The sequence below is a fragment of the Nelumbo lutea genome, chromosome 6 (genome assembly GCF_056320005.1).
Source record: "Nelumbo lutea isolate HS-2025 chromosome 6, American lotus-T2T, whole genome shotgun sequence".
Taxonomy (NCBI): Eukaryota; Viridiplantae; Streptophyta; class Magnoliopsida; order Proteales; family Nelumbonaceae; genus Nelumbo; species Nelumbo lutea.
This window is the reverse complement of record NC_142689.1, coordinates 21,447,143-21,457,622: the sequence shown is the minus strand read 5'-3', so window position 1 is coordinate 21,457,622 and position 10,480 is coordinate 21,447,143. Positions and strand designations below refer to the sequence as shown.

Genomic DNA, 10,480 nt, shown 5'->3' with positions numbered 1-10,480 from the left:
CCTCCCACTACAATTTGGACAGGAGGGAAGCCCCTTCTTTTGTGTCTAGGAAAAAGAAACATCCACCTTGCTTCAATGAACCAAGAAAAAAAAACAAGCCCAAGCTGATAATTCTTTGTCCTAAGCGAATATTCTAGATTGGGCTCAATGCTCCAAAGGTCCAATCAATCAGGCCCACTTCTACTAATCCTCATTTGAACCTTTGATTACATTGTACGGCTGAGATCCATTCCAATTGGGCCCACCATAAACTGTCCTCATTCCCCCGCATAAAACGAATGGGCCAAACTTCTCATCATAATCCAGGGTGGGCGTTGGGATCCACAAAAGTCCATCTCCCACGTAAGCACCAAATTCCCACTCCCTCTACCTCTAGTGCTTGCTTATCTCATTATGACGTTTACCTGACCGTCTAAGTAACGGTTTTCTTCTGATATCACAACCCTCGAAGTCTCGAACCATGAGGCTTTCTTCCTTGATCCTTCCACGTGTCGTCTGACCACATGTGGGGCCCCGACAAATCATCCCTATATGTTGGCCACGTGTCAAGTTTATGATTGACATCGAAGTTGACATTTCCATAGCAAGTAACATGCTCCGGTCCGGTCCAAAAGACGTAGAAAGCCAGTCTCCAGATGTCACTTTCTGGAACTGTCGGTGAGACTTGAGAGACCTGAAAACAAGATTAGAAGAGGAGGGACAGATTCGTCATTTAGGGTAAGACCGAGGGCAATGTCAGTCTTCATCAAGCCAGCCAGCAAGCATATATAATTGCCAAGCTTTAATCCTCCTTTCGCTGCCGCGGCTCTGAACGCGGCATTGGTGGAGAAGACTGCAGAGGAGAAACTAAAAGGAGCCTCCTTTTGTATTCGCCCAATCGGTGAATTGGGATTTCATTCAATTCTTGAATCGGACGATTCCGCTGGACCGAGCTCGTCCTATTCTTGCTTCTGTTTACAGCTTTCAAGTGTCGACTGTTGAGTGAGAATTGGTTGAACTCGCAGGATCGAAGATCTTGATGAAGAGAAACGGAAGCTCTTTGAGCGTAGGATCCATGGAGGGAGGAGGCTACGAAGGACTGAGCTTGGACTACTAGATCTCGACTGGAAATGAGATTCTTCTACAAGAAGAGGAAGCGGAAATCTGAGCGAGAGATCGACGGAAAAGAAGGACACGAAGGAGGAGGATCGTCGGATTGGAGGTGATAGAGAATAGATAAGAGAAAGAGCGTGGGGTAGAAATGAAATTTCAAATATCGACGACGGGTATGAAGAGAGTGACGATCTCGAGTGGAGAAGGAGCAAGAGGCTGTTTGTGGGAGGTGATGAAGGTGAAGGGATCGGGGCGCCGGTTTTCTTATCGTTCCGTTTTACCCACCGTGTTAATTCTGGGGGTAATTTCACCGTTTCTCTTCATCCACACTGCCTTCCTCACTCTCGATTCCACCTCCCTCTGTTCTTCCCTCGGTAATTAAAAATTAACTTTTAACCTCACTGTTATTTTATTAAAATTTACGTTTCTCTTAGTTTTTAACTTTAATCTCTTTCCCTGGCGGAGCCGGAGCAGGAGCTGCAGCAGAGTGTATAAGGTGGAGATTGGGGCCTACTCTTTTCGGCGGGAGCGAATCATCGCCGGTAAATTCTTCCTACTGACCAAAATGCACTTGTATCCTTTTCAAGACCTCGTTGTACTACCGGTTGTGGACGGATGGCATTCCTGGGATTTTAATATGAATACAAAATTTAATAATAGGCGTTATTGGAGAAAATTTGGGGAGATTTGAACTTAACACGTGGCAAGTTATTTACTGTTCATAGCCATATTGAAATCAAGAATACAGCGACGATTCAGTACTTTGCGACGTAACGTATTAAATGCTAATACAGACACAGTGAAAGTGATGCTTGTGTTGCTGTGTCTGTGTGATGTAGGAGCTCAGAGAAGAACTGTTAAGAGCGTTGATGGAAGCAATGGCAGTGGATGGAAGAGCAGGAGTAGAGGGTGATCCTGGATCGTTCAAGGAGCTGGTAATGGATGTGACGTCCAATAGACAAGACATCAAGGGTTTTGCCTTCAAAACCAAGCTTATGGTCAGTGTTTTTATGCTTTCACTTTGTACTGTTTTTTGCTTCTTTACTTTTCACTTCCCGTTTGTGAGGGTTGAAGCGCAGTGATCGGATTCAATCCTCGTAAGACGCTGTTCACACCGTTCGCAGAGTTCCTTGCAGCGTTGTATTGGAAATATCTCTCTATATGAAAAAAAGCATAGAAGACAGAGATATTCCCATTTCCCACTAAGCTATAACTGTGTTTGGTGAAAAATCCGGAGAGCTAAATGAGCCTCTCATAGTTTATCCGGACTCCGGAGCACCTCACAATTCAGCTCAGCCTGCATCTTTACCTGTAATGCTTTAATGCAGCTGAAGCCTGAAGCTGAACCAACTTAGCTGAACCGCTCATCCCTCCCAAACGGCCCTTACTCTGTCTGACGTTGGTTGGATCGTTATCAATTTTTCCTAGGTGGGTAGGGTTTTGATACCATATTTAAACTTCATTGGCTTTTGTCGGGTTTTTTGGTACTTTTTGTCGGGTTCATGAATCACAAAAAAGTATACCGTTCATTTTGAAACCGATAGGATGGTAACGTCAATAAATTTTTTTGAGGATAAAATTTATATTAAATTTATTGATAAAAAAAAGGACAAATAGGGTAATTAGTTATTGATATTAAATGAGTTGAAAAGTGGTAATTTTAAAACTTCAATGCATTCAATTCTTTCTCATAAAGTCCAACATTTAAGTTATTAACTTGCATTATCTTCATTGAATCATATAGATGGTGTTTTAAAGCGTGGGTATTTATTGGGATTGATTTTCAAGAAAAAATGCCTATGCTTCCAAGACCCGTTTTTTACAAAAAAACACTTTAATTTTGTTTGGGAGTGTTTCTGCCACGTAGGCAGTGAGCAACACTATGCTGTTTGGTAAGGTGATTTTCGTCACCGTTTTTTATGTATATGTTGACAGGTAAACACCACATAGAATACACGTAATCGCCAATCAATTAATTATTGGGGGAAACGGTTCACCGATGCATGAAACACTAAATTTGACGTTTCATGCATCGGTGGGTCCCGATTTACAAGGCATGCCTGATTTGTCAATAAACGCCTGAACCAAACAATGAAATATATGGGCGTTTGTTGAAACACCTATGTGGATCCGACATGGCACCGTTTTTTTTTTTTGAAAAATGGTCACGGTTCCAAACATCCCCATATTTAGTAGAGTATTTTTGTTGCTTCTCATCATTAAATTCCATTAATTAAATCTATATCTAATAAATTAATAATTTCAATAACACAAAAACTTATACTTTTAAAATTTACATTTAAAAAAGTGTTTTCATTTAAGTGGTGGTAAGAAATTAAATCATTTTAGGTCAAACGGGACAATCCATGTTACAATTAAATAATAAAATTCAAAAATAGATAAGATGCAAAAAAATATAAAAATAACATTATATATTCAACATATTAAACAAGAATAAGCATGATAAATAAGAAATGGTTTTACCAAAGATAGAAATGGAATGTAAAATTTAAAATTAATTGGAAATAAAACTATTTTCCTATTTTTACTCATTAAATCTCATATCTAAGGTATTCTCTCATTAAATCTTATATTTAAGATATATTTTTCTCATCATTAAATTCTACTAATTAAATCCACAATGTTAATTTTAATAGCATAAAAACAAATATTAAAAATAAAACCAATTTCTTCCCTCTCGTTGGTGGGTAAGAAATTATGCCATATGGGGTCAAATGGGTTAATAAATAATGTCATAATTAAATAATAAAAAAATAAAAATAAGTTAAATATAATACAAATAAAAACAATAAGAATTGGACATATCTCTAATGTTTTATATTCATTATACTAAAAAAAAATAAGTATAAAATATAAGAAGTATTCTTATTAATGATGAAAATGGAATGCCAGATTTAAAACCAACCTAGAAATGAAATGATGCTATAGTCAAATAATAAAATTTTAAAAAATATAAAATACAAAGAATCACAAAAATAAAAAAAATATAGAAACATTTGGGCACATATTTAATGTTATGTATTTATAAAAAAAAATATTAGGCACATATCTAATGCTATACATTCATTATATTAAACAAAAATAAGTATTATAAATAAGAAATAATTTTATCAATGATGAAAATATAATACAAAATTTAATATCAATATAGAAATCAAACTATTTTTCTTTTTGGGTGGTAGTCTGGTAGATTAATGGTTTGGGTCAAATGAACTAATCTATGATACGATAACTAAATAATAAATTAAAAAAAATAAAAAAGTATAAGTAATTAAAAGAAGATATAAAAAATTATATATTAATTATGTCAAACAAAGATTAGGTATGGTATATAGAAATTATTTATATAATGTAGATGAAATATAAAATTTAAAATTAATCTGAAAGCAAAACTATTTTCTTATTTAGATGGTGAGCCAATGGTCCAACTTTTTAAAGAAACTCATGATGTCATAATTGAATAATAAATATTTTAAAAAAGATGGAACTCAAAAAAAATGAAAAAGTGCAGAATTTTGTCAAAAATATATTGCACGTGGAAATGAGTAATAATAATAATAACAACAAAAAATGTTATTATAATTTAAAATTTCCACGTGCAATACATGTACACATTTATTATAAGCATTTAAGTTTATTTTTAATCATGTTCTTACTTTTTTTTAATTTTCAATTTCTATCTTAACTATAATGTATCTAAATTTCAATTAATTAATATGAAGAAAAAAACTCTCACATGCAATGCACATGCTTAATTACTAGTGATAACAAAAGTAGGGATAACCTAAACCTCATCCTGCCCCAATGAAGAGCATCCATTGAAACTTTGAACCGACCACTACAAATATCACAATGCTGCAATGACAACAGGTTAGATGGATTAGTATGGATTCACCTTAACCCAATTAGACCAAAATCCCAATTAAGCTGACTCATCGTTGGGATTTACCATCTAGAATTGGTCCAACCGTTTTCCCGTTTCTGGTGAAATGACATTTTTCTAATGGCCATTCCCTCCCCTCCCTTGATAATGAAAATTCATTCCAATTGATTTCGATTCCTATCTCGGTTTGAACCAGACAGGAGGAATAGACCATTCGAATTCGAATTCTGATTTTAATTCCAACTTCAAACCAAATGAACCCTATATAATGTATAAAAATTTTATATACATATTATATAATATTATATATATTTAATATTTTATACCTAAAAGCCATATGTCTAGAACCAAGCCCGGCCCAACCCATGATCACCCCTGGTGGTGAAACTTAACCCCTCAAATTTTGTTCTGTGATAAAGACCCTCTCAAGCTTCTAGGTTCCGGTACTTTTCGTTGACCTGTAAACAGGGTTGATGATAAAAAGTAAAATGACTTAATCGCCCATTCAAAATGATAAGAATAACCATTCTAAAGCACAAATTGTTTTCAAGATGTATTTTATGTCATGGACCTATATAGTTGAATTATTGACCCACTAAGGGCCAAAATAGTTGAATTGATAACATGGACCCAATCATTTTTATATACATTATAGATTAATGTTATGCTAATTAGAGATATTTATGAACCTTTTTTTTTATTTTTTCTTAAATGTTATATTTATTTATTATTAAGTTAACTTTCTAATCAAATGCACAGAATATTAATATAAAGTTAAATTTGGAAGGAATTAATAATTTAAATTAATATTTTCTAATATAATATATAATATTTTGGTTAGGAATTAGCTAGCCAAATTAACTGATTTATTTAGTTTTAATATTATTAGGCATATAAGCTTATATTAATTTTTGTATTTAGTTTCTTATATTATTATATAGAATGGATTGGTGAAACATGATTCATGTAGCTGACCCCATATGGTTGGGATAAGGCATGGATAATGGTTATGATTTAGTTTCTTATATTAAACAAATTTTCTAATATAATAAATAGAGTATTTAATACTAAATTGAATAAAGGGATAATAAATAGATGTTTAGATTAATGGAAATTGAATCCATTTTGCAATTAATGACAATTGAGTTCCCAATATCTTATAGTTATTTATATATTTCAAAAATGCAAAAGAAGAACAAAGGGGAATTTCTAGGGGTTCATGGCAAGCATAGGACACCGTTGATGTGGATTATTCCCTCCTATAGATATAATATAGATTCAACATCTGGATTCTATCCAAGACTCCAAAGTGTGATGTGAATCCAACAAATAAGATTTGATTCTAATCCAAATATTAAGGGATCAATTTTGGATCTAGGCATATCCAACTCAATCTGATCGTAGTCCAAAATAAAATGACTTACATAGCTTCTATGAGACTTGAACCTATTTCTCTTTAGTAAGCATACAGCATTAATCCAACTTTACTAAAGATGCAAATTAATTTTATGTAGATACAACTCTATATGCTTCAACTTTATTGGATCGGATATGTATGGGGTGGATTCATATTGGGTCCAATTATAAGTGGATTAAATTAGGATGGCTTTAATAAGAATTTGGACAAATGGGGCTCACCTGGATTTTTTAGACAATATGGATATAATACTTGGCTTCAGAGCTTAGTGTATTTAAGTTGGCTAATAGTTAATTTACTTGCTTCCTTGCCTCTTTGTTGTTAATTGTGGTTACTAGATGGACAGAAAACTGTTCTCTTAACCATCCCATATCCAAAGGTTATTTTATAGTTTTAACATTATTCAGAAGGTGTGGGTATAAATAAATAAATTGGACAGAACCAGACTATCTCAAACAATGCAATTTCTCTGGGTAATTTATCCATTCAAAAGAATTTAATAGGGCGACCATATTTATTGAAACTTCTGTACTATTTGTTAGGTTTGGTGTTTCAACATACACATAGACTGTAATAATCTCTCTTGGTAAATTTGCTTAGATCAAATGTGGCAGCTTAGCATGGCATGGTTCTAGTCATAACTTAATAATCCTCTTAAATCAGAAACCAACCTTCTTCTTGTTACATTGCAGCTAATGAAAATGGAGCACAAGGTCCAATTAGCAAGACATGAGGAACTGGTTTACAGGCATTTTGCTTCATATGGGATCCCAAAAAGCATGCATTGCCTATCTCTAAGGCTGGCTGAAGAGTACTCTATTAATTATTTGGCTCGAGCTCCATTGCCACCACCAGAGTCAGTGTCTCGTCTTGCTGATCCCTCATACTTTCATCTTGCTCTCCTAACTGACAACATTCTGGCTGCCTCTGTTGTGATCTCTTCTGCCCTGAAAAACTCTGCTTATCCAGAAAAAATGGTGTTTCACTTACTCACTGACAAGAAGACTTGTGCATCCATGCATGCATGGTTTGCACTTAATTCTGTAGCTCCAGCTGTGATGGAGGTCAAGGGATTACATCAGGTTGATTGGCCTCATCAAGTTAATGTTGGAGTGAAGGAGATGTTGGAGATTCATCGTTCAACTTGGCATCATTACTACTATAACAGTCTCCAAGAACGAAAACTTGATGATTTTGAGGAGGGAGACTTGAGCAGAAGATTGGATGCCTTGAGTCCTAGCAGCCTCTCCCTCTTAAATCATCTTAGGATTTATCTCCCCGAGGTAATGGTTTTCTGCATTTGGTAAACTGAGCAGATGATTATTATGTGAATTTGTAACCAGTGTTTGATTGATCGTTAATTTTCTTGGTCTCCAGCTATTTCCAGATCTTAACAAAATAGTATTCTTGGATGACGATGTAGTAGTACAACATGACTTGTCAACTCTATGGGAATTGGATCTCAATGGGAAAGTCATTGGTGCAGTTGTTAACTCAGGAAGAGGACAAGGAGAAAGTGAGAGAAATAAATGTCTCCCTGGAAGAAAATATGGGGATTACTTGAATTTCTCAAATTCATTAGTATCATCAGAGTTCGAATATGATGATTGTTCATGGTTATATGGAATGAATGTTTTTGATCTACAAGCATGGAGGAGAACCAGCATCACAAAGAAATACCATTATTGGCTTGAACTTGTAAGTGCTTCCTGTTCTTTTGATTAATAATATGTTCTTGTTTCTGAAGCCTTAGCAGTCATTTGAATTAGATTTAGTTGAAATTGTATAGCATGTATATTACATCATTCTCTATTGTACTAACCATATGGTTTCACTGCAACAGAATCTCAATTCTGACTTTACACTTTGGTGTCCTGGAGCGCTTCCACCCGCATTACTTGCTTTCGAGGGTCATGTTCATCCAATTGATCCTTCATGGCACATGGCCGGATTGGGTCAGCAACCACTTAGAATAGCTTGGAAAACGTTGGAAGCTGCTGCTGTCATACACTTCAGTGGCCCTGCAAAACCATGGCTGGAAATGGGGTTTCCAGAGCTACGTGGTCTATGGAATGTATACGTTAATTTTTCTAATGATTTTATAAGAAAATGTGATATCATAGAATGAAGAGAGCAAAGAAGCTCTCCTCCTTTCTTATACGTATGTTGAACAGAGCCGGAGGTGCAATTTGAGCAGAGGGAAGAAGGTTTTGCCTTCAGTCTCTGCTCACATGTACCTCTGGTCATGAAAGTTCATTCTTGCTCATTCTGTATTATATCAATAGATATCATATTAAGCTACCAAGGATTACAGAAGAAAATTTTATGCTTAAACATTCTCACATTTCTGGGGTTGCTTTATTGGATTATCTTCATTTTTGGCTTCTAGTTTCAACATCCTTATGGTGGGATATTAATTACTTCCTTCAAGTTTCAAATGAAGGATCCAAATTTGTCAAAGGAATGGATGCAATAGGACATTGAATACAAGGCCCTAAACAAATTAACAAAGCATTGTCTTCTGAGTGGCTGTGTGGAAAAATTCCTACTAGAGACTTGCTATCTGAGAAGAGAGTAGAAGCTGAGTCTCATGGTGAACAAAGCATTGAGAGGGAAATTGATTGAACCAGTCCATGGACGAAAGCTCTAGCATATACTGATCTGGCATTCTTCATAAGGTTCATGTAGTGTCTGCCCACTGGTTAGTGATTACAAGTGCATATGCTTGCATGTACACAAAAGACAAAGCCAATGCCATTTCCATTATCAACAGTCACCAACAACAGCCTAAGGCTTCTACTACAACAAACTTCAAGTTGTTCCCTCTAATGTCATGAATTATAAGCTAGACAAGCATTGATCTCCCTTTTTCTCAGGGAAGCCAATGAAAACCGAAGCATTTCTTTAACAGGCTTTGTTTTGACTGAATAGGTAGGGCTCTAATGTTCTTGAGGAATCATGCTTTACTGCTTATGACAAGAATATGGTGGTAAGCTTCAAGATAAAAGCTCTTTTGCCTATTAAAAACCACTAGACCAGCCAAGATAAAACTAGAATTTAGTATCAGAGTTAACAAAGCATTGAAATCAGTTTGAGTAAGCTTCTGCTTTTGAATAAGGGTGTCAATGGACCGGCTTTGGACAGTCCAAAATCAAATTTGGACGGACCAACAAGACATTGGATTGGACCAATCCAGTTCAAAATATTTTAGATTGGAGTAGACCTGGTCCGTTTGTAATAAATTTATATTGGATTAGGTTGGATTAAGCCAATATCTGGTCCATTGATATAAGATAAGAATATAGGTGTCAATGGACCAGGTTTGGGTTGAAACCAATCTAAATTAAAATGAATTTGAACAGACTGGATGGTCCAGATATTGAATTGGACCGGTCCAAAATATTAATTGGATTGGATTAGACCTGGTCTATTTGTAATGAACTCACATTGGACTCAACCAGATTGGACCAAATCCAGTCCAATCGGCACTCCTACTTTTGAGCCTTGGGCTGTAGAAAACAGAATTGAACAAAAAAAATAAAAAAGTGTTTCGGAAACACTTTTGAATAATTGGGGCTTTGTGCTTCCCCCCCGGTAACCCTTGGATCTGATAGAAAATTTCATGTGAAGCTAAAAATATATAGCTTTTTATATCTTTGGAGAAGTCAATCAGGCTGCTGACTTTGTTAATAGCTTAGAACATAAATGTAACCAAGCCAACTCAAGAAAATCACTTCCCAAGTGAGGTTGCCATCATTGCTTTCATGATTTCAAGGGGTTGGGTTGTCCTGCGTTATAAGCTCCTTTTTCTGTCTAAACCCTCCCCTCACCCCCTAAAAAAGAAGATTGCAACTCATGTGATTAGGCTGAACTTTACGTTTCCTGCATCCTCACCCCAGTACAAATTGGCTTTACGGAAGTAGTTTGTTCTAAGCTCATCTTAAAAATCAACACTTCCCACAGCTTGTATGTCAGACTAGGGGTGAGCATGGGTCATCGGTTTGATTCAGTTCCATGGGAGAACCTGGAACCTACCCTGTAGGGATTGGTTTCAGGTTTTTGGAATT

The 10,480-nt window shown here is 35.6% G+C and overlaps 1 protein-coding gene across 2 annotated transcripts; it reads left to right on the top strand.

Moving 5' to 3' along the window:
- Window positions 1-792: 792 nt before the first annotated feature.
- On the top strand, window positions 793-8,757 carry LOC148847850 (putative galacturonosyltransferase 15). Of its 2 annotated transcripts, none has more exons than XM_088949338.1 (6): window positions 793-1,466; window positions 1,567-1,634; window positions 1,932-2,090; window positions 7,106-7,696; window positions 7,791-8,111; window positions 8,257-8,757. In XM_088949338.1, the coding sequence occupies exons 1-6, from the start codon at window positions 1,241-1,243 to the stop codon at window positions 8,539-8,541; spliced, it is 1,650 nt and encodes a 549-aa protein (XP_088805464.1). In that variant the 5' UTR covers window positions 793-1,240; the 3' UTR covers window positions 8,542-8,757. The 2 variants fall into 2 exon arrangements, with proteins under 2 accessions (XP_088805464.1, XP_088805466.1); XM_088949340.1 differs by having other exon boundaries at window positions 796-1,466; window positions 1,567-1,665; window positions 1,801-2,090.
- Window positions 8,758-10,480: the final 1,723 nt, after the last annotated feature.